The sequence below is a fragment of the Mytilus trossulus genome, chromosome 12 (assembly GCF_036588685.1).
Source record: "Mytilus trossulus isolate FHL-02 chromosome 12, PNRI_Mtr1.1.1.hap1, whole genome shotgun sequence".
Taxonomy (NCBI): Eukaryota; Metazoa; Mollusca; class Bivalvia; order Mytilida; family Mytilidae; genus Mytilus; species Mytilus trossulus.
In genome coordinates, this window is record NC_086384.1 from 30,526,718 (window position 1) to 30,553,079 (window position 26,362).

The 26,362-nt window shown below is 32.2% G+C and overlaps 1 protein-coding gene across 2 annotated transcripts; it reads right to left on the reverse strand.

The window, feature by feature from the left end:
- Window positions 1-744: 744 nt before the first annotated feature.
- Window positions 745-25,655, reverse strand: LOC134693787 (uncharacterized). Of its 2 annotated transcripts, none has more exons than XM_063554694.1 (5): window positions 25,433-25,655; window positions 14,022-14,220; window positions 5,924-6,932; window positions 2,792-2,955; window positions 745-1,094 (listed from the first exon to the last, which is right to left on the reverse strand). In XM_063554694.1, the coding sequence occupies exons 3-5, from the start codon at window positions 6,909-6,911 to the stop codon at window positions 894-896; spliced, it is 1,353 nt and encodes a 450-aa protein (XP_063410764.1). In that variant the 5' UTR covers window positions 6,912-6,932; window positions 14,022-14,220; window positions 25,433-25,655; the 3' UTR covers window positions 745-893. The 2 variants fall into 2 exon arrangements, with proteins under 2 accessions (XP_063410764.1, XP_063410765.1); XM_063554695.1 differs by lacking the exon at window positions 25,433-25,655 and adding an exon at window positions 23,737-23,851.
- Window positions 25,656-26,362: the final 707 nt, after the last annotated feature.

The following is a 26,362-nucleotide window of genomic DNA, read 5'->3' on the forward strand; positions in this document are numbered from 1 at the left end:
GGAGAAGATTTTTGTAAAAGTTAACGCCGGACGCAGGACGACGACGGACGACGACGACGACGGACGACGGACGCCGGACGCCAAGTGATGAGAAAAGCTCACTTGGCCCTTTGGGCCAGGTGAGCTAAAAATAAACAAAACCCATATCACAAAGCTAACACTGGAAAAAGTTTAAAAGGTGATAAACAATTCAAACGAGAAATATTACGGCCTGATGAATGTACAGATAAACAAAGAACAAGACAATTAATACACAGCAGCAAAACACAACCTCTGAACTACAGGATTCTAGCTGTGTTGGGACAAAAAACAAACCGAATGTGACGTTTCAAGATTGTTAAGCACCAAAAACCCTTGACCTTCAAAAAGTTATGCCCCTGTCATGCGTGCAGAAATCGGCAGGAAACGTTCATGTTATATCCACATAATTTGCAAGAAAATAAATGATTTGTAAAGGATTTGTAAATGTTAATAGTGGGATTTTTTCCTTTAAAACCTGCTATTTTCTCCCACATCCTTAATATTCCCATACCCTACTACTTAATAAGACTGTTAGTTTACCAATAAAAGGATAAAGTATAATATAAAAAATAAATCAATAGTAACTCGAATTGCGAAGACGTCACTGTGATTTCAGCAATATCTCACATACCAATGTTTCAACAGAAAAAAATACTCAAATCATTTGATTTTAACATAAATAAAACATCTTTAATTCATTTAACATATTTATTACAACAATAACGTATTTAACAATAATGGTAATAATAACAAAAAACAAAGAAAGAAGTAAATGTATTTTTCTAGTTGTCAAAGTTTAAATCTCGTATTTGATTTTGTTTCTAGTATAGCACATGTGTCTGGTACATAACCATTAGTCGTCTGCTGACGATTTAGCGGATTTCTTTTTCTGAAACGAATCCATTCTTTTCTTTAGCTAGTATCGGTTCAGCTGTATCGAATCGGAGATCTTTGTAGTTTGTAGGAAATCGGTCGATAATCGGGTTACCATGGAGAACCGCCTTTTCAACTACTCTGAAATACCTCTGAAAAATCTTTGGTCGGTATCCTATTCCCGTCATAATGTATAGAACCTAAAATATAAAACACTTCTAAAATCATCTGTATACCAAAAGTGTTGTTTTTTTGTTTTTGTTTGTATTAATTGTGTCTGGTTACTCATTTTGAGTTTTAGATAAAGGATAATCATTTTTTCCAGGATTGTTTTTTTTTCAAATTAAAAACAATTATTGCTCTTTTAAGGAGAAATTTAAACTTTAGAGTCATTTGAATATTGCCAATTATCTTTGTGTTCAATATTAGTTTTATTGTTAAATATTGCGTCAAACTGTTTAAGATTTAGTCCGTGGAACAGTATATCAACATATATGTTCCTGGTTTAGACCATTCTGGATTTGTTTTTATTCTTGTATGTGATTTTCTTCCTGGTTCTCGGGTTGTCTACCGTGACACGTCTTTTGTTGTCCTTGTTACGTAGTTGTTTTCTTCGCTGGGATCTTTTTTGTTTCTTTTTTTACCTTATTGCATACATGAATGGTTTCATATATTGTAGACAGGTCTTCCGGGGTCTGTTATACAGATGCAAGGGTCATCGTCTATGGCTATTCATCAACCATCATTTTCCTAATTAATTTCAATTTTTCAAATTTTCAGAAAATTGTAAGGTAAATATAGATATAGGATTTAGTTGAACGAGCCTAAGAAGCAGGAAGAAAAGCGAGGTTGGAAGCAAGTACTCTTTATTTTCAGACAAATTTAGTTCAAATTGTTTTAATTCTGAATTCGAATTCTAATAGTTAGTTTTTTAGTATCGAAATACGATCATCTCTGCAATTCTCCAATCCAGCAGTATTAAACCAGTTGTTAAAGAGGGTGTTTGTTTAGCTTGCGGGATGTTTAAATATTCAGCCACATCTTGTCAGCGGGAAGGAGAGTGCCAAGCTCTCTGCACGCTGAAGAATACTTGCAACTACCCTTTAAGCAGTTTGTTGATGACATTAGGCATGTTGCAAAGCCAAATTTTTACCTATCTAATATCTCCACTCTTTTTCAGTGGCTGTCATGTTTCCAGTCGAACGACTAATTTGCATAACTTATCGATGGTAATTTGTTCTTGCCTGCACATAAGACGATATGTTAATACTATACGAATAGAGCAAAGATCATTTATTTGTACAATAGTTAGCTGATTGCAGGACAAATGCTTGTAGATAGTATATAATGATTATTGTCAACGTACATTGTTTTAGGGTAACACGAATATGTCCTGGAACACTTGTCAAATCCCGGTACGATTCAGAGTCGCCATAGATTCTTGTATTCTTGTTTATAGTATACATTATAGGTAGCTTGAATAGCTGGCATTGACTGGCGATTAGGCTGTATGCTAGTATGATATCTGGTCTAAATTTATTTTTCTATATTGGTTTATTTCTTTTCTATGTGAATAAAAAGTAAATTGGTGAAATTTATTTTAACCAACATTACGTGCATTTAGGGAACAACCATTTAACTTTAAGGGGGTGGGGTGGGGGGGGGGGGGGGGGTCTGTTTATTTTTGAATCAGACGCTATTAATAAAATAACTTTGTTTCAATTTTTTAACCTATATTAAAGGGATAATCTGGATTCAGAACTTGACCTGAACTTTTTTTCCCCATGAATTTGGGGATCAGAAATTTGAGAGAAAAAACCATAGCACCCCTTGAAATGAAATGGTCGTTCCCTTATGTAATAGTATTTTTAAGTAATTGAATGAGAAAAGATCCTACCTCAGTGCCAAGCAAACGAGGGGATGAAACCCATTCGTCGAAAACAAACAAGACCGGAAATAGTACCACTGAGAGTGACAGAAATACCACGTGTTTGATTGTTGATTCTTTGGTCTTTCTCTTTATTGTAAAGAACGAAGTATATGATTCCCAGTAATTGGTGCCTGGAAGAAAAATATATATTGTTTAATCAAAAACAGAAAGCAAACATGTATATTATCTTAAGTGCTGCTCTGTTTTTGGAGTGGTTGCTATACTCGATCTTCAGCTTTCGGGAGTTGCGGTCTGTTTATCTGGGCCGCGTTCAATATCGTAGCTGCTATTTTGACTATTGAACGTGTAGCTATAGACTAGCTGCTACATAAATATTGATAGCAGCTGCTACGTAGCCGATACGTAGCTGCTACGATATTGAACTGTTTATCTTTTAGACACGGTGTTCATGGTGCTGTCTGTCTTCTGATGTCTTTTTTTAGAATTTAACCTACGACTTTATTTTCCCTTATTTCTAGGTAAATTTTACAAATAAGGTAGAAAACAAATTAAACAACTTTGAAGTTGAAATTATTTTGTATTTTCCCTTTATTCTGGTACAAAACATGGATATTGTTCAAATATAGAGCAAATCTATACAAAATTTCGAATACATGCTTTTTTTTTATAGTTTGTTCTGATATTGCGCTGTTAGACCAGGGTCTGGATCAGGGGAGGGGTTGGCGCTATCAAGCATGTTTAATCACATCACATTCTGTCATGATGAGACAATGTGCCTATCCCACGTCAAGAGCTTGTCAGTGATTGCCAACTCCTTTGTTGCTGTTTATATATCATTTTTTTGGAAATTCGTTTATTGTTTATGATATAAATCAAGCCGATAGTTTTCTCGTTTCGATCGTTTTTTATTTGTCATTTCGTGGCCTTTTAAAGCTTAATATGCAGTATGGGCTTTGCTTATTGTTAAAGGAAGTATGACGACCAACAGTTGTTTTAAAACTTCTACGTCATTTGGTTTCAGTTGTCAGAGTTATTTCATTGACAATCATACCCTATCTTTTTATATTTATATCATTCTAAACTGAATATTTACTATATAGATATAGGAAGATGTGGTGTGAGTGCCAATGAGACAACTCTCCATCCAAATAAGAATTTAAAAATTAAACCATTATAGGTTAAAGTACGACTATGCATGTTATTAATAAACTTTTATTATTAAAGATATTAAGATCTTTGTGGTAAACTAACCTTATCATAACTGTTCCTTTCTGATATTTAAGAACGATAAAAAATAATTAAAGAAACATTGCCAAAACGAGAAATATAAATGTTAACCAAAACCTCTCTCTCTATATATAGTTTTTATAAATAGCAGTTGCAATTAAAATCATCTGGAAATTAAATCTAAGACAATAAAAACACAGATATGAACATCTGCATTTAAAACCGCAGATCGTACTAGATTGAAATAAAAAGGAAAAGTGTGTATGTCTTATAAACTGGATATGATTAAAATATAATACATTGTACCAGCCAATAGCAAGAAAATCGTCAGTGGTTGTCCTATGTTATATCTTGTTGTATTATTATTTTGGTCTTTAGGCATTTTCATGTAGAAACCAGATATTTGATAGTGTGATTTGTATTGATCTGCACACGTCAACTTTTCTTTTGATTTAGATCTTAAAATATTATTTAGATTTTTTTATTTTCTTTATTTTTAAGCTAATAACATTGTATCTCATTTCTGTCTCACCCCTTCCCATTGGGCCATTCCAGTTAATTTCTGACAGGTGGGGATGGATGGGGAGATTTTTTTATATGCGTATCAGAAAAATACATCATGAAAAACTACCTATCAGATCTAAAAAATTAAGACATATCAGATGCAGAGTTTCCGTTAATATTGGGTGGATGGGCTTTCATGGGAAATAATGACCTATCAGAATTTTTTACTGCAAGGATTGTACCCATCATAATTTTAAATACAATACAAGATAATGCATGATACGAAACTTTCTCCATTCAAAAGCATCCCAAAGATCTGAAATAGGCATTTTTGTAACCCCTAAGATGTAATTATTTCTAATAATTTCCTGCTGAAAGACCCTCATAAGTTTTTAGCATATAAGTGTACGTGTCAGATGAATTTTTTTTACACCCCTCACAAAGGACCTTCCATTCCCCTTTAGCAGATATTAACTGGAATGGCCCATTTCTCTCAAATTTTTGGTATTTTAATAGTACAGCTACATTTACAATAAACTTTTTGCCTATTTCTTTATTCTTTACTTTTTTGCAAATTGTTAGAATTCAATTCAGTAAGTCCCAATGTAAACCCCTTATGGAACAGCTAGTTTGAAAAACAGCTAGTTTGAAAAACAGCTAGTTTGAAAAACAGCTAGTTTATATAAAAAGAATAATTTCGTCTGATATTACATGTAACTGTATTTTGTCGATAAATGTTGTAGAAAGTGAAACATACGACTGGATTATTCGGTTACCAGTAAATGTTGCACCATTCCATATGCATGCAGTTGGTAAAGATAAAAACGGAAAGTCTCTAATCATATGACAAAATCAAAAGATCAAACACGTCAAACGAATGGATATTAACAACTGTTATAATCCTGAATTGGTACAGACATTTTCTTGTATAGAAAATGGTGGATTAAAGCAGTTTATTTTTCAAATACATCGTAAATAAACAGATCCAGAACAGCTGAAAATATCAATAGACGTGTAACAATTGTATTCATAATATAAATAAAAGTGAAACTACAGGTAGACAAGAATAATATATTGACTAGACAAACTAACGATTTAAAGATGTGGCTTAGAATCAACCTGGAAAATGCGAGGCGTTGCCGAGAACTTTTTCGTTTCATATCCAATCCTTTAACAAGTATAATTATCGTACTATTATGACTTAAATAGATATAAGAAGATATGGTATGAGTACCAATGAGACAATCCTACATTCAAGTCTCAATATGTAAAAGTAAACCTTTGGAGGCTTTCTGATTGTCGATTTCAATTATGTTGAAGTGGTAAAAAAGTGGCCGTTTTTTTTTAAATCTTTAAAAATTTCAAAAATAGCTAAAATATTGTACAATTTAAAAACCAATGTCTTACCTGTTACATTTGGGGGTAACTGTGGGACAACCAAATGGGATGCAGTTTGCATGAAAGACACAATGTAACTCCATACCAACGGATTGCTGTAGATGTTTGTCGGGTTGTACCACCGATTGTCAATGGCCCGATAACTGTAGTACCACACATTTCCCGCCATATTAAGAATAGCAAGAACACCGAATGTTGCAACACCCCATTCCCAACTGTTTTGACGGACAGCTATAATGACGTAGGCAACACCAAAAATGCCAAATAAGACTAGAGCTAAGTTAACTGCAAACACATTTCCGTATCGTAATTCTCCGAGGGTCGGGATGTTGAACTGAGCAAGAAACACCATCAGCAACAGCACATTCGTTGGTATGGTAAAGAAATGTACATATTTTGAGAAAAAGCCTTGATGGAATATGTCAAAGGTATACATCTGGTGAAGGACGTCCGAAATATCCCATTGTGTCCTTGGAACTATCAGCCAATAATTTAGGATTTTTTTCAAGAAGTTGTCTCCGGGAATGTTTGAGTATTCTGGTTCATCTCTGTGAGCTAGTGCGTCATTGCTAGTTGGGTCACGTGTAAAGGATGAGAGGGATTCCACTATCTTTTCTGACACAAGTCTTGCCGTCGTGACGCTAGTTTGAAGTTTTTGAAAATGTTTTTCCATCAGTTTTTTTCGTGCATTTTTGTTCCAATATCGAAGTGATAAAATTTGGAAATTTATCATGTACATGCGCGTAGAAATAATGTCGTCTCTTTCAATGTCTAATCGAGCATCGTAGAACGGTAATTGTACATTTGGATGACGCAAGCTATTTAATGGATGGTCATTTAATGCATTTTGAATGTAAGCATGGATATATGATTCGGTCTTCTCGATTTGGTCATCTGTTCCTAGATCTTCCTTTCCCACTTGTATAACCTGTATTAAGGTATTCAAATTTGCCAATTCATTACCCGTCAACTCGTCTTCGTAAGTCTTGGACGCCATCTAATAACATGTAGCGCTAGCCTAAAACAGCATAGAAAATCATTTGAAAGAATGTAAAGATATCAGGTTTTTATACCACGATTTAAACCCCTACAGATTATCTGTCTGAAATAATGAATCGCCTACTTTAATCAAGTTTCATGGAAAGGCGATCCTCAGAAAAAAAGGCGGAGTTTAACTTCATCTTCAGCAGACTATACAGACAGTTTTAATTTCTATTGTAAAGACATCCGCTGTTTCGGATTATGATTAAAGTGGCATCATCTTGTTTAGCTATTAAGATTTAAACTATGTGTTATTTATTGCTTATATATCAAACTAATTATTAATCACATTGGAAACCCTCCTCCTAATTTGACACCCACAAACATTTAAGTGATAAATTTAAACAAAGACAACATTTCGTTTAAATTAAAAAGAGTGTTTTGCTCAATTAAAGATTAGGAATAGCTTTATATTAGCCAAAAAAACAGTCTAATTAAGTAATTTGCATGCATACATGCCTGTATGGTTTGAACATTAAAATCGTGATGTTTTAAAAGGTAAATGACATTCAATTGAAATGTATCAGAAAACCAATACGTATGCAAAAATAAAAGAGAGTTTTATGGGGGTTCTTTATTTCTTTAATTCTATTAATTTTTGAGACCATACATGTTTCCCTATTCTTTATTTACTTTGCCCATAATTATCTATAATAATAATTCTTTATATTTTAAATCCCCACAATTATCTTTTCGTTATAATTTTTGCCTATTTTCTCTAGTTTTCCTTTTATTCAGCACTTTTTTGTACACTGTTTTGTATTCAGTAACCCAACAGGACCCTCTCACACGCCTGTATCTATTTCATCTGTAGTAATTTGTCGTGTGTTGGATCCATGGATATTTAAACAGAAGTAGTTAGTTGTATGATCTTTTCCCTTAAAAGTACTTTTTGTTTTATCCGTTTGATAAAATTGACAATTAATTTCAAACTAAATATGTATTCTATGCAGCTACAGATAGATAAGATAAGAAGATGTAGTATGAGTGCCAATGAGACAACTCTCCATCCAAGTCACAGTTTATCAATGTTAACCATTATATAACTTATCAAGATTATAGGTCAGGTGCCTCTGGCCTTTGTTAATCTTGTATTATTTTAATTTTAGTTTCTTGTGTACAATTTGGAAATTAGCATGGCGTTCATTATCACTGAACTAGTATATTATTTGTTTATTGGCCAGCTGAAGGACGCCTCCGGGTGCGGGAATTTCTCGCTACATGGAAGACCTGTTGGTGACCTTCTGTTGTTGTTTTTTCTATGGTCGGGTTGTTGTCTCTTTGACACATTCCCCATTTCCATTTCCATTCTCAATTTTATTTTTCAAAGAACGGTCTTCAACACAGAGCCTTGTCACAACTATACACATTTACTACATTAGCATACTGGTATTTTGGCATTGTACAAGATTTTGTTTTCCTGTCATGATTATGATGTCTTTAACCAAAATCCATGGGATGTGTACTGATTGATACTGAAGTGTTGAAAAAACACGATAAGTATGGCCTTTTATTACAGCCGATTTCATTGAGTGTGTATTTAAAGATAAAATCATTGGTTAGCTTATTTGCTTTGCTAGCTGAACCGTGAAGTCATTATTAATTTAGGTTAACTACCCTCCTTTAAGAATAGACTGGTTGTCTATCTTTCTGTAGGACTAGGCTACTTCGAGAGGTGGATAGTATACCTAACTTATAATGACTTCACGGTTCAGCTAGCAAGCAAGCTAACTTGCCAAACATATTACCTTAATCAACACAGTCACTATCAATGAAATAGGCTGTAAACATCTAAACACTTTAAATTAATTCGTTTTAAAAGAGAGGCAAACTATACCAAATTGACTTCAATCTCATATGTCGAAATAAACTAACAACGCCATGGCAAAAAAATACCACTTGTTACATACAATCAACAGAACAGAAGACACAACATAGAAAACTTAAGATCGAGCAATACGGTATTTCAACTGAGAGGGATGTGCTCCGTATGCAGGCGGTGCTTGAAGGTTCCTAAATAGAAATGGAAATTTGGGAAATTAAAATCAAATCTTGTCGGAACGTTTTGTTTTCAACCGACCATCATTGTCTTAAATGCACCAGGTTTCAAAACTTCACAAAACATGAAGAAGTATTTACTTACCTATAAAGAAGAATCAATTCGGTGATTGTTGATCGAATTGGCTACGTATTATCTGTGTTGGGCGCCGAATTTTACTGATTGTAACCTATTATAGATAATGCATATTTGAAAGTGTTTATTGTCGTCCAACAAGAAAAAATTTAACAACCTGGTGTTCGTTCAATTTCTGAATTATGTACTGTCATAAAATTATAATCTTCCGCAGATTTGCAGGGAATAGCATTCCATTTGACTGATCAAATTAAAATCGCATGTCGCTTCAAATTAAAAGAAATATATATGCATATTGTATTACACCCGGTATCACTAAATGGCTAGTTTTTATTTATAAACTTGTAAACATTAGTATATATATATTTTCTGAAGAACCTTCTTTAATTTGTCCAAATTTAGAAGAAAAAAACTATTTTTTTTTTAAATTGTTAGCTACCAGCCAACAATTCGCCGACATGTTTTCCGTAAGCAGTTACCTCAGTGCATGTGACCTTTCTCGTAACAATCCAGAGACCTCAATACACAATTGCGAAGGGGGAAATCAAATTGGCAGAGAGAGTCAACAAAAGTAAATATCGCTCTGTCATCCATATAAACTGTATAATTTGATTGTACATGTTATACACGTGTTTATTTGAATGTTCATGCTTCTTTTAATTGATCGTTTACAAAGGTGACTATCGGTAAACTTCGGCTTCAGAACATGACCATTAATTAGCTGCCATATCTTCACAACAACACTGACCAAGTGAAATGGTGTTTTTTTACGATAATACGATATGGATTCAAAAAGAATGATAACATCGTGCACAGAAGTCTTAAGGTGGTACGTACCCATCACTTTCACTAAAATTAATTTGGCTCGTTTGATTTTCATAAAATTTGGACAATGTATTTACATTGACCCTTTAACAAAAATATAAAAAGTTGAAAAATTTTGAACCAAGCGTTTTGTCAGAAAAAATACACTGGTTATATAGCAGTTTGAAAAATATAAATTTTGATCATTAAGAAGCTTAACATTCCCCTTACAACACAACTTAATTAAAACGTTTAGTTGACTTTACAGAATTATCTCCCTGTAGTGTTATGTACCACCTTAAGTTTATTCACCAGTCACTCGTTTCATATGACTTTAAAGTGTGACTTTCTATCCAATTGCGATTATGTATAATCCCAGCAAACGTCTCAATTTATAAGGTGAAATACTGATTAATATTCTAAATATAACCTTCTAATAAAGAATACAAGTCGCTAAGTAATTACTTATATTAACCGTATAAAAAGGGGTGTTTTTTTCTCTCTCGAGTTTCATAACAGTTTTATCTTTAGAAAATGAGATAATTATGTAATTTGATAAACATATAATAACAAAAAAGACCTAAAAAGATCTGAAATATGTAATTAATCACTTGCATCGCAAAATCGTGATATACGTGTAACACGAAAAAAGGATATCATTAATACGCCACAGTTTGTTGTCCTGTACATGGGAAAAAATTGTATCATCATTGTTTTCAATAAATAAATTTTATATAATTTGGCTTGTTTCAAATGTTATATGAAATAGCATTTATTTATTAAATTTATAATATGTTTTTCTGTCTGTTAAGAAATAATATCCAACATGTGGTACACCATGAATAAAAAGCATGTTATTTAAAATCGTGCCCTGCAAATATGAGGTTATTCGAATTAACAGAATTTTTTTTTTAATTCAATTTTTAATGAGTAAATTAAAGGGGCAACAGCTGCCAAATTCATGTCATCAATTTGACTCATATCTTATTTATAACAATGTAAAACATTTTCAAAACTATCAAAAGTATAAAATAATCAATTTACAGGACATGGTTTCAATAAGATGTAGCTTCGTTTCGTGTGAAATTTAGCCAAGACGACATCTAATTATAGTAACTATAGAGTTGACCTTCTATGACCATATAAGTGATGTAAACATAAACGTATAGATATAAATACATGTAAGCAACTCGTGCAACTGGATTAATATAGGTCTGTTACATTTTGTATAAAAGATTATAATTACAACTTATGTAAGAATCCTGGATTTTATTTGGTCGATAGCCAGTGTATTTTTCACCAATTTACTGTTATCAAATGAATATCGTTCAATTTTCAACGCCGCCGGTGTATTTGTCAAAAATATATGCCCTTTTTACCCTCTCTGTCGTGGTATTTGCCAAAACATACTCTATCCGACTGGACGCTTGTATAGTCAAGATCATCAATGCGTTTTTGAACTTTAACATTCGGTGTAATTAAACAGATATATCATGTTCTTGAGAATGAATTTCCCTCGCCTTACGGCTCGCAAAATTTAACATTCTTTCGACTGGTAATTTTTGCTAATACACCTCCTTAACATGATATATCTGTTTAAAATTTAATGTTTATCGTCGTTATTACTTTTATAAAAATGATTTTTTGTCGATCGAACCAGTTGATTAATCACACTATTTACCATTCAATTTGTTTCACTTTCAATGTTAACATTCTTTTCCTTTAAATAACCGTACACGGACAATGCATGCGTTATTATATCTCTTTCTAAGGGGTTAAATTGGAGTTCACATGAATACGGATTTAATGAGGTTGAATTATTCACTTGCAAGTGAATAATACATTATCAATGTTTATTAGCTTAATTTAACAAAATTGAACCATCTTGGCTGATAAAAGCAAATTATTTCACTTTCATTAATGATTGAACAAACAAACAAATCATACTTTTAATTAGATTTTTTTTATATATTTCTTAGCTGCATGTAGTGCCCCTTTCAGAAAAAAATATGCGAACGTCTTGGATGCAGGACAAAATATAGACTGATTTTTGGTGTATATCAAATTGTCAATCATAAATGTTGTAAAGATTCATTTCTGTTGAAAAACTTTATAGACAATACAGTAAAACACCAAATGACAACAACAGCAATTTGTTACACACAGTAGTTTGAATTTTGATCAGAAAATTATGACCTATACGCAACGTAAGGTTGCCTATAATTACTTACAACTACTTCATTGGATTGATTATTTGATTGTTTATGTTTGAACGCAACTTAAAGCGCCACTTTTGAGCTATTTTGTCGCGGTCAGTTTTAATAGGTGTGGGAAGCCGGAGTTCCCGGGAAAAAAGCCCGACCACTTCATTCGAACTTTGTTAGATAGTTGTCTCATTGAAATCATACCACATACATTCATTTCATGTTAGCACAGTGAATTAATAAAAAAAAAACACATTAAGGATGTTTGCTCAGTTTCATAATAAATAACTTTCCATAAAACTACTATATAGTGAGAGAGGATTAATTGAAGAATCAATAAAGCCAAACAAATATAGGGGTCAATGTGCTTGTTTTTGAGATATTAGCCATTGACATTTTGGCGGGAAAATGTTCTCTCTTGATTTGTCATAGCTTTATCATTGATCAGTTAAAGTTCACAAACACTATTAAAAATAAAATAAAATTTTATAATACTTTTACAAATGGATTATAATTATACATGGGAAAGATTTATAAAAAGAAATATAGGGGTTCATGGGCAAATTTTTTTAAGGCATTTAAATTGGATAAAACCAGAGGATTTTGAAAATCTGACAAAAAATCCAAAACATTACAAGCAAACATCCTTAAGCTTTTAAAAAAATACGATGGTTAAAACTTTACTTGTTCGCAACGATAATCATTGCCGGATTAACAATCCGGTATGTACTTTTTTTTTTTATAAAACCGTTCTATTATTTATCAAAAAGTCAGTAGAGGGAAAACGGTACTATTTATTCTGCCATTTGCGACAATATTAACATTTTTTAAATTTACAACTTTTTATGATAAAAACCTGGATAAAACAGTTATATGTTGTCTCTTAGTACTTTATTTTTTTGTTTTAAAAATTAAAGCCAAATAGTATCATGACCAACTTCCAACGGAGCTTGTTTATGTTATCCATTCCCACCGTCATTTTGCACCAAATTTATTTATATAAGTCTTTTCTTATAATTCTCCTGAAAATATTTCAATAGGTTTCAAAATTCATATTGTAAATATACACAATGCAGCTATTCATAGATAAATAAAAAAAATATTGTACCCTTACATCCAATCACAGCGCTCATAATTTGACTTCTCCACCTGCCACACAAAAAGCCAACCTAATGCTGGGAACATGTAATACTACCATTTTCGCTATAGATTACTGGGCGATATCTTTTTGCGCCAAAAAGTAACTCATTTGCGCCACAACTTAATTGCGGCAATACTTCTTTTGCGCCACCTAATTTTCAAAACTATAGGTATCATTTGCGCCAATAAAATAATCATCAAATTGCGCCAATTTTATTTATTTTCATTTATATATAACAACTTAATGATTGACTTCCCTTCTCCTTTATCCAGGCTTGGGACAAGCAGTTATCCGCAGTTCTCATTTGACGTTCTAATTTCTTGACATTTGTTTCATGAATATGATATAATTTTCTATTCAAAATAATTGTACACGATTCTTCTGTGAATAACTTAGCACAACACGACTTAACTGTACATCTTCACTTTATTTCTCTAGTTTTCTTTACAAATGCCTGACGGAATTTATGTTCTACAACAATGATAACCGGTTTTCCTCTTTAAGTCTCTATTTTCGTGAATGCCGGGTATGATCAGACATCTTGACTCGTGAAAAAATATTCTATAATTACTAAACAATTTATTTGTTTGTGAGTTTTCTTAAATTTAATGAGTGTTCTGTTAAATCTTAAGTGGGAAGGTTAATTATAGTACATGTTTGGTATAGGTAAAAAAATATTAACAGGTGAATGTGGCGCTATTTCATTTCATTTATTGGCGTAATTAATACCATCAAAATAACAGAAATTCTGCCCAGATTACTAACTCTCTATAGATTACTTACCTTTAGGCTTTGTTATTCGTGTGACGTAGTTTTGCTTCCATTATATGGACACTAGTGCTGGGATTCTCGTGATAACTATTTAACGAAATGACGTCAACGGTATTGTTGTCTACAACCATCCATGGCGACAATTCAGGCACAATAGTGTACCATCTCTATTTTTTGTAAAACAAGCAGTTCTTATTGCGTAAACTTAATTCTGAAAAAAAAGATAATGTGTCAAAAAAAGTTGAAAGACGAATACGGAAGTACTTCAATATTTTTTTGTTTTTAGTCATTTTGTCTCCGATAGTACTTCAATTCATTTTTTGTTATACGTCATTTTATATCTGATCATGAGCACTTCTATCTCCGACAAAATGACGTACTATAACCAATAACAATGGAAGTGTAAGTACAACAATAATTTAACAAGTGCAACAATGATTTAAGAAGTGCGATCAATGATTTGAGGTTAAAAGGTGAATTCGACCCTTATATTGCCACAGGAAGAAGCGAGGCGAATACATTTTTATACAGATTTGTATGCCAAAAAAGAAAGAAGAAAAACAAAGATTGAAGCGGATTTCGTCCCTTCTATCCCCTATGATTCACTTTCAAGTAATAAAAGCTTGGATTAGATACAATACATGTATACATTTTAATTCCTACACTAAAAAAATTAATTTTAAATATATTATTGTCGTATAAAGTAGACTATAGCTATATAGACAATAACTGTTTAGTGTTTTGAAAAATCAGCTGTTTTTTGTACGAGCCTAGGGAACAAGGTGTATGCGAGCTTTTAGCGAGACACAAAAAACACATGTTTTGCATTTATTTTTGATTTGAAATCCCTTGAGGTCCGTGTAGTAATACGATAGTAATCACACATTCAGCTGAAGACGGGTTCGCAAAAAACGAATCCCGAATGGCCAACAATAATACATCGCTCAAGGTGTATAGTTATCTATTTTAACATAACAACAAGTTGAACAACTAACATTTCAACAGTTAAAACAAATAACAAAACATTGTCCAATTCGAAACGGGAGTGTACGAGTTGCCCTACGCTACAGACTCGACATTCACTTAACATGCATGCTGAAATTGACATGGTTGTTTTTGTTCCACAATCATACACATTCAGGTTTTGAAATCGGTATTTGTCATCGTAGAAAAGACTGTTGTTCATGTGTATGTGTTATCAGAAAATTGGTGTGATTCTTATTGCTCTTAAGAAATGTATAACATTAATCGTAAATTCGCAATACGTAGAACACTTAATTGCAGGATCAATAGTTATGATAACTTAAATAAGATTCGGGGTTAATATCAACGACAGAGCAACGCAACGACAAAAATAACCAAAAAAATAAGATTTAAGTTTCAAGATTTTATTCATAACCTCAGACTCATACAGGTGTTCAAGAGCTAGGACAATATATACAAACATAAGATAACAAATAGCGAGACAGACAGCACACAGTCTGCAACAACAGAATGTAACATAACAAACGTCTTGCGTCTATAAACTCGTAAGCAAGCCTGATATATTTGACTATGATGAGTTTTTCCTTTGATCTTTTATTAATTCACTAATGTTAAAAGTTATAGCACAGAAATTTAAGAGGAGATATGATTGATTGAGTGGGTTTTTTTCTCTCGCCTTTCGGTGTTATTTGGACTCGTGAACTCAACGTTAACAGTCAAAATTCAAACAGAACAAAGACTTCAACAGTGCTTGTTTGTTTTCAAGGGGATTCGTACGAACCCCCTGGCTACGGGTATCTCACTTTAAATTCCTTGCAATAAAAATACAGAAAAACACTGTGTTCCTTTTCCGTAGATGTTTACAAAAATATAGGGTTTAAACTTTAAAAATATATTGTAATTCATGGCAAGTCACTTTTATTTTGAACGTAAATTTGGGCCGTTCTCTGATACTTATCGTACCCTGTCCTTTAACAGGAACAATTTTTAGCATGTAAGTTACACTGTTACACCACTACAATCATTATTATGTATCACAGGATATGAAGAGGTTTGAGCTCTAACTAACATGTCCAACCCAGCTACATTCTGAATGTGATTGTCTAAAGTCAGGAGCCTTTAGTTCAGTGGTTGTTGTTGGTTCTTGTCTGTCATATATGTTTTCAGTAAATTGTTTTGTTCTAAATGAGGAAAATAGTTTTCTCAATTGAATCGTTTCAAATTTTCATTTCGGGGCCGTTTATTGCCAACCATACCGTATGGGTTTGTCTCATTGTTTATTGTCGTACTATTGCCGTTAATTGATATCATTCATTTCTTTTAAACTTTGATGGTTAGTATATCATTGGCAATCATACTTTAATACATTCTGGAGGCGATCACGCTACAACAAGGCCACCTAGGCGGTATTACTCTTTTAAATATTTTTTTTCAGCAAGCAAACATCAGCTTTTACTGACCTTTTCTATAGTGTGTCATCTGATCTCTTTGTTGACTTATGAAAACTTATTTAAGTACAAATTAAAAAGATTTTAAAAGTCAACAGCGAGAGCAGGTGTGTTTATAGGTAAAAGTTATTAAAATGTATATATCATTTTCAAAGAAACGTTTTTCAGTCATCACATTCTTTGTCAAACCTTGCTGGAAATTTAAAAAAAACAAACATCAGTATACCAACTGAACTAATTCATGACTGAACAGGTGTTGGTAATTAATGTAATTCAACTTTTTTCGAAGAAAAATACTAACAGTTCAAACCATTACGTCAAGTTCAATTGGTAGTCATCATAGCCTTTATAATGTTGAAATGACTAAATAAATCTTGGTATACTAAACTTATTTATTCTTTCACTTACTAGTAACTTCTTCTTAAAGGTTGCGAATTCAGCACTGTACTTAGATCTTTGAATAATATGTTTATTGGGATAAATATTGATTTGTTGTCAGAACGTTAAAACAATACTTAAAATGTTGTTACATAAATGCACTTTCACGGTACTATAATCTGTCGGTACCCCAATTTTAACATTGTACAAGATAATGTTTTCTCAGATGGTTAATGACGTATATACACTAAATTCTTAGGATGTTGGATGATACCTGATTGATAGTATAGTCTTAGATATATGAATTTTTTATTAGTTGTAATTTGCTTTTAACTAGTTGGCTGTCTCTGTAAGGTCTCTCAGAGTCTGCACATTGTGTCTTTTTTGTTTGTTTTTAGAGATGTATAAATACCTTTCCATGTGCGGTCTTTGTTGTTTAAAGATGTTTTCTGCTTGATATCGATCTCATGAGTTGTACCTCACTTAAGAGACTTTTTGATATGTAAAACTACTGTCCCATGTAAGGGGATAATTGAGCGCACAGAAAGAGTTTAACCACGCCTTTGTGTGTCCGTCTTATGTCAGGAACCTGTAGTTCAGTTGTGGTCGTCGGTTTATGTTCGACAGTCATATTTGTTTTTCAAAAATTGTTTTGTTATTAATCAGAAAATTGGTTTTCACAATTAAACTGTTTCATGTTTTAAGGCAACTATATGGTATATGTTTTTCTCTTTTTTAAATGCCGTAGAGTTGCCTATAACTGCTTACATTCACTCCATAAGGACCTTGGTAGATAGTTGTTTCATGGGCAATAATACCACATTGCCTTATCTTTTTTATATTTTGAACAACGTAAAATAAATGTGTTTTTAGATGGAACGTTGTCATTCGTTTCAACTCGGCCGATTCCGTACCCTCATCTAACGATTTTACCGAGGATTGCCGATTGGGAACGTTGTGTACTATAACACTCAGTGGTGCCACGTCATTTCAGTCTAAACTTTCCTTTCATTTCAATATTCAAATCGTTTCCACTTAATTCTTAGGAAAAGTCCACAGAAACTATGTTTACACAAAAACTTGCCCCTTTTCAGACACTTTCATTTCACAACAGTTTCACGTGACACAAATCAACTATTTTTTTTAATAACTGAGTGAATAATAAAAATGCAGAAACTTAAAAAACCTTCAACAAAACAAAATTGTAAAAACAATGTGGAAAAGAGTACTATAAAAATGCGGAAATGTAGGAATTTTTAATGCGGAAACGTAGTTCCAAAATGCGGAAACGTAAAACGCCGATATATAGATGTACGTGTTTATTTGCTTTTATTTTGTTATGCATGATACGTTGTGATTTTTCTTACCTTACATCGAATTTCCGTATTTCCTAATGAATACTAGTTTTGAAGATAGGTCTATCATGGCTCGAGGGCTGATATTGACCGAGGGCTGGTAATACATGCGATATGTAAAAATGACATGTTATGATCTTTTTATCATAATTATGCTTCATCAGTAGAGAAATATAACAGATTCATATATTGATCCTTTTACGTAGTTCCCGAAAAGAGGTTGAAAAAGTAAAATGTTCACGGATGTCGGACCCAAAATTTGATATATTCAATATGAAATCTTTCTATCATATGCCTCAACAGAGAGAAAAAAAACACATTTTAATATGGACAAATACTATAGTAGGCAAAAATAAATTCAACAATATACGTAATGAATTGTTTGGAAAAGTCAACTTTTTTAAAGTAACTTTCTAAATTATGTTTCAGAAAAACTTAAAAAATGCATTTATTTAATATTTATTTTTTTAATTTTATTATTTTACACAATATACTTTCCAGTATTCAAATAATTGTTTTGTACACTACTTTGTAATGTTTTTCACTGAAAACATAGCATTGAGGTGTAATTTCCGGAATTTGCCGAGTATCACCAGAATGCCATGTGATAACGTTACGGAAAGGCATGTGATAACAATCGAAGCATGTGATAAACATTTCATATCAGCCCGCTATTAAAGCACCAATTCGAAAAATATGGAAAAAACTTTAATTTAATACTATTATCATACGGTAAAAATCATATGTTATTTAGTCTAAGTATATGATAATAGTATATATTATGCTTGAATATTATAAAATAAATGCCTCTTTATATAGCTATATATATTTTTTTACATACATATATTTTTTTCATTAAAATATTTCACAGTAAAACAAAATTTGTTTTTATATATAGCTATATAATTTTATTCGTTAATTATATTTCACGCTAAAACAAAAATTATTTCTCTTCAATTATTAATTGCTATGAAATATGCTGCCCGATTTTCAAAGGTCATTGGATTTTACAACCCAGTTTGTAGTGCTAAAGTACTGTGGTAAAAAACACTTCCGCTTATAGATATAAAATAGAACTGAACGTCCATGAACTATCATACCTATAATTGAGTCTATTATTTCCTGATAATATCACATAAAGACCTAAAACGAAGCGTTCGTTAATTCTGGTGTTATTATTGATATATGATTCGCGTGTTATGAGGGTCTTAAGGGAATTATAAAAAAGAGAAAAAAATGGCCAAATGTACAGAAATATTAACCGTGAAATAATATCTTCCCAAAATAAGAGAGTAGGGAAAATAAGGTAATAAAAATAAAAAACAGAGAATAATGGAGTGCTAACATAGTAAAGAATTATGGACATTCAGATATAGGAGTAGAGAAAAATGACCGCAATAATTAAATAAAACAGAAAAGAAGCATCCCTCTAGTTCATCAATCTGTCATTATCGGTATTTCTATTGGAAAGGTGACACCTAAAAAAATATATTTTTCTATATAAAATGTGTTCAAAACGATCAAAGTTACATTTAGTAACTAAGGCAAATAAACGTAAAACTGGTTTAAAAAGTGGCGAGTTCTTCTGTACTGGCAAGAAAAATAAACTGGTAAACCATAAACACCACATCAGAAAAAGAAGATCCGGAACGAATATTGATTCTTTTCATTCAATCGTTTCTGATGTGCCTCGTTTACTGCCAAAACTTTTACGGGGGGGAGGGGGGTCTGATTTGCATCAATGACTTATTTTAATAAAAGAAAATCATATGTTTCAATGTCGGTACCTTTTAAATCCGACCTTATAATATATTTTGTCATTATTGAAGGCCATACCGTTGCCTATAATTGCTTACATCCACTCCATTTGAACTTTGACTGATACAAATGTAGTTTAAGTTGTCTCATTGACAATCTTTACATATCTCCTTATTTCTATATGCAACTCTCCATCAGCGATCAAAACGGCGTAAAGGATTGAAAATATTATAGTCACCATACTGTCTTCATCAATGATGAAACCCATACCGAATTGCAAGCTATAAGAGGCCTGGTGTATATACAAAATAATAATAAATGAAAAGTAATCAAAGGTACCAGGATTATAATGTATAAAGGCCATATACACGTCAACCATTGAAATACAGTCACATGGCTTGATATTTTATAGTTTGTTCTGTTGTACTATTCAATCAATGTCACAGGGGATTGGCTGAAGATGGTACCAGCAAAATCTGCTTACCCTTCCGGAGCAATTGAGATCACCCACAGTTTTTGTGGGGGGTTCGTGCTGCTTAGTCTTTATTTTTCTATGTTGTGTCTTCTGTACTATAATTATTTATGTGGTTGTCTTTTTATTGTTAGCCATGGCGTTGTCAGTTTATTTTCAATCTATGAGTTTGACTTTCCCGCTGGTATCTTTAGCAAAATCCATACTGCATAGTAAAACTAAAAAAAAAAACAGAAATGACAAATAAAAACAATTTAAACGAGAAAGCTCACGGCCTAATTTCAAGCGTCGATATAATGGACCTTGCCTTTTGGGAGTATTTAGAATTAGCTTTACCTTATATTTCTAATGAAACGCGGTACAGACTATCGGTGGATAACACTAGAATAAAAACTTCAATTTATTAGTGTTCAACTGATTACTATACAACTTGTAGTAAGAACTGACAATAGAATAGGTAGTTAGAAGCTTAATACAGTCTTGAAGATTCTTGAGAAAAAAAAAATCACATCTGTGAATGCTGATTTAGATATCGTGCTTGTTTGTCTATAATTGTTATCAATGCGTTTATCGTGATCTTTAATAGTATTTGTTTTTAGTTGTTGCTTAGAATAACGTCCTTGGTTTTATAAAAAAATATTAATTCTACCTGACGCATATACTATAGTGCCAAGCTTATGAAACAAAGAGCTTCAAAAGTCTCATATATTACCGATCCTTTTTTTTCTCTCTCTTTTCTTCCGTGTATAATAAACAACTAATCTTTATCGCCATTAGTGTCATTTTGTAAATTCAAAATAACTATTCCAATAGATTTGGAATATTTATTGTGGTTTTTTTTCGAGTAGGAGAACAAACACAAAATAAAAAACACCAGAAGAACTCTACAGCTTGCGTGTTTCTACGCCTGCTCATCATGCGCAGTCTGCATTGAACAGCAAGCTATCGATCCTGTCTATATATTATAAATACGAATGTAAATTATGTGATGTATAAATACCAAAAGTAACATTTGATGTTTTTTTTAGAGATATTTTCTTTTTCAATTTGTGTAATGCAATAAAAGAAATGACATATATCTATAAAGTGGGCACTATCGACAAGAGTATCCCAATTCTATGCTCACTCCGATAGGGAATACGTGTATATGAAAAAATCTTACAACTTAACATGCCCTTTCTATAAAGTTGGCAAATTCCAGATATTTATCCCAAATGTGTGTTAACTCAGATAGGGACAGGTGTGAATGACAAAATCTACTTACAATTGAACAAGGCGATGCCATCACCATAAAGTTGGCATTATCCAGTGGTTTTCCTACTGTGTACACACTCTTCCCACTGTGTACACACTCTAATGGTGCACATGTGTCAATGACAAAATCTTCTTACAATTTAACACGCCCTCTCAATAAAGTGGGCATTATCCAGAAGTTTACCACTCCGGGAGTAAACAGGTGTAAATGACCAAATCGTCTTAACATGCCCTCTTTATGATTGGGCATTATCCAGAGGTTTACCTTTTTGTGTTCTCACTCCGATGGTGGACAGGTGTAAATGACAAAATATTCTTACAATTTAACATGCCCTCTGCTATAAAAGGACCAGAAATGACAAAACGAAAAACAAATATGTTACACAGCAACAAACAACTACCACTGAATTACAGGTTCCTGACTTTGGACAGGCACATACATAATGTGGTGTGGTCTAACTAGTATGAAGGCGCTAACCTTCTCCTAATCTTGGACAGCATAAGAACAAACTATAAAAATCAGCTGAAAACAATCATATGAATACTGATAGAAACACATCTAACTAAAACACAGAATGGACGTGCCAAGGTACATGTTCATCCCAACATCAAAAAGACAATAACTACCGATCTGAAAGTACTCGAATTTGCTAAATACTTCAAAGCCAATATATATCATCTTATACAAAAAAAAAATATTTGAATTTACTTGACACCTACGTTAGTTAGAGCCTCTTAAAGAGAAACAAAAAATGTTCAGGTATTGATATGAATTAATTCAGGAAAAGTAATTTTATAATTTTTTACCAGTAAAAATTAACGCGCCTTTAAACTTCTTTAAAAAAATATTTTCAAATGTGTCATTTTTTAATTAAAAATTTAAGGTTTTTATCTTTAAACCATCAATTATTTTTCAAACTTCTTTATTTTGTATTCAGTCTTGCTGTGAAGAATTGTAAAATTGTAAAATTTTAATTGCGACTAGGAATTCATTATGGATCAATTATACGTTTTGACCCAGTGTTTTATATATATATACATGTTTCTTTATGTTTGAATCAGGGTATTCCCCCTGTTTAGGTTAAATAATTATATATATTCAAAATTTTCGTTTGCAAGGGAAAAGAACAAGGTATAGCGAGCGAGCGATTTTTTTTATACTAAGGAATTAAGTAAGGACAATGATATTTAATTTCGGACGAGCATGACGAGAAAGAAATAAAACAAATCTTTGGATTTACATGTACACATATATTTTTTTGTAGACTCATGATTATTTAGAGTTTGATATACTACATGTATGTACATACTAAGTCTTGTCTATTGTTAAAGACTGCATGTTGCCTTATATTTGTCTTTTTGGTCTTTTTTTCTTTTGGTTGCTGTCCCATTTCTTTTGACGCTTATCCAACATCTCCTGTTATCATGTTTCATTTTAATTCAGTCATTAATTTTTTTATACATTGACTCTTGATTTTTAAACAAGGCGGTCGTATTGGTGGGTCGACGGAGACTTAAACCACGTGACAAACGTTATAAACTATTCCTATTCAGTTCATTCATGCAATATATATCTTTAATTCTATCCACTGATCTACGAAGATTTATAAAAATATCACTAAAGTGTATGCATGGAATACATATATTATTGTTCAGTCCACTGATTATAGAAGAGAAAATCTGTTTTTCGACTTTTGACGCCGACAGACGCCAAGTGATGGTAATAGTCCACTTGACAAAAAGAAGACTAGTCTAAGATGCCGTGAGCTTTATCAGAGACATATAATACATTTTATATGTCTCTGAAAGTTGAGCTTTATGACAAAAATAGACCTCAAAACCATCTAAGGTCGAGTCAGCCGTAAAAAAATGCAACGTTAGTTTCCTAAAATAGTAAATCTATATTTCTAAACGGACAATTAAAGAGAGGTTGGTTTATAAATCATGTTAGAACAATTATAGAAAGTACTAATTATAAATCATGTCAGTACAGGAGTATATACCCCCCCTAAAAAAAATTAAAAAAAATAAAATTAAAAATAAAAAAATTGAGATCTAGATGTTAACATAGTACTTACCACTCAATCCAGTTCCAAGTCGAATTGTCAAGAATAGAGATCTGGTAAATTTATAACGCGGCGTCTCAATTTTTATTAATAATAAACATTTCCAATACACTAATTTCGGAAATAACAAGCATATTCCAGATTTAGCTTGTAAATATAACGTCGTTGGTTAACCTGTTAAGTATTACTTATCGCCATTGTACTAATTGCAATTGGATTATTATTATAATAATTTTATTTTAATGAGATTGTCGAGAGTCATTGAGAACATTAAATAAACTATAAATTAAATGACCACCGATTATAAAGGATGGTTAGGACAAAACGATAATAAATTACGCGTATAGACATTTCGCTGTCGAAACCGTTAATTTTTTCAATTTCCTATGTTGGTTTTTAATGTTTTTTTCACAATTATTATTTGTAAAGTATTTTAGTAACATTATGGCTTTAAATTGATCAAAATCAAAATGTTTTTATTAGATTTCTCCAGTAAAATGATTTGTTTCACTCTATCATAAACATATTATCGTATATCATTTAAATATTTGCGTGATAATCATACATAAAAAGATATAATACTAAATTAATAGAAAATTATAGATCTATTGGATAGAACAACAGACCAACAAGTGACATAAAGACGAATGAAGACCCACAACAACGTACCACATATCGTCCTGATAGCGAGACTTAGTATTTCTAGCTAGCGGTCTTACATCCATCGTGGTACAAAATATATAGTAAATTCCACCTACGGTGTCATTCAGAAAATGAATCTTTAAAATTTGGAAGATCGTCTGCAAAATATTCAACAATTGTCTTTTACAATTTTGCAGTAACATATAAAGACTTTTTTATTTCTTTTAGGCCCAGGCTCAATAGAAAGATTGAATAAATAATCTAATTAAACAGAGCCTTTTATACGTTCGTAGTTACAGATTTATAATTTAATATCATGAAAAGTGTTCATTTCTAAAGAACCTAAATTATTCTAAACACATACACCGAGGAGGATGTTATTGAAATGCTTAACTTTTCGATAAACAACTTATCTGTTGAATTTGGTTGAACAGAGAGTCGCCCAGTATTTCAATTGGTACTTATTGAGCATCCCTTAATAGCATGTGATATAATTGGCCGTTTCAGAATCTAAAGAATCATGGGTAATTTCATTGTTCGTACCACAAAATAAAAATAACGTCACGTCAATGGTTTTTCCATTGTTAATGACATTTTTAACCAATCAGGACGTTTTGGTGTGCACTTTTGAAAATATTACCCAGGATGCATTAGATTCTGAAACGGCGAATTGACAATGATAATCATACATGCACAACTCATAATCCTGAACCAAATAACATAGAAGTTAACTCGTATATAGGTAACCGTACTGCCTTTAAGAATGTGAAAAACACATAACACTTGAAACGATATGGATTATTCTCCTTAAGGTTACCATACAGCCTTCAAGAATGAGAAAACACTTATCGCTTGAAATTACCTTGTTTTCTAAATTACAAAAATTAAATAGGAGAAAAGCTTGACAGGAGTCCGTCGATGTGTCACGTTCACGAATATCTCAACAACTCAGCTACTTTTTTAAAACCTCAACCAGTTACTGTAGACTAATAAAATGAAATGACGGAACAATATCTAGCTAAACAAACATATCATGATAACACTATTATGTCGTAGTAATACTTACCGATTAGCATCTAAAAGAACTTAAATTGCGGTCCTACACTGAATATATATCTGCGACATTTGCATGACATTCCATGCAACATCGCAATAGACAGTACATGCAGGCACGATCTTGTAAATGCCAGCAAAAAATCGTACTGAATTTCAATTGCTGATTTGTTCAAGTCATGAATATGTCACTGTGCATTGAATGGATAAACAAAATGCATTCAACTAATCATAAACAATTCCAGGAAAAGCTATCAGGTGATGATAATTACACAAGGTTAATTAATTTGACCCCATTGTGATCATATAAATCTATAAGAAGACATATTGTGACTGAAGCGTTTCCATTATTAGAACAAAACAGACATTCATGACCACACTACATGCATACATTAAAAGTTCAATCAGCTGCATTTAGATTATTATTATATTTTCATGACATTAAGGAGGTTCTGGATGGGGTCCCCCTTTATGATTATTTTTTTTAATTTTGTCTATTGTCTGTTCGTTGTTTGTTTGTCCATTATTCTCTATTCTTTGTATTTTAGCACACCGTAAAACTGTACTTATGATCTTTTTTGCTTTATTTTCTCTATTCTTTTCTGTTATGCCCTTTTTGTTAAGTTTTACCCATATTTCTCTACTCTGCAGACCCTCATATAACACGATATTATTTTTTAATAAAACAATACGGTTGTATATCGTACTTAATGTTCTGTAACCTTTAATCTCTATAAACACACTATTACCGTTGTCTTTTCGTTTTTATGTCGTTAGGTTGCACATTCTTGTTGACGAGTACGTCACTTCCTCTAGGGAGCTACCATTTGATTTTTATGGGGGTCCTGCATTTTTTTTTATAGTTGTAATCTCTGTCCTGCCTTTTTATTTTTCACTCTATCGGGTCCTGCTTTTTTTTTTTAGTTTATCCTGACTTTTTTTA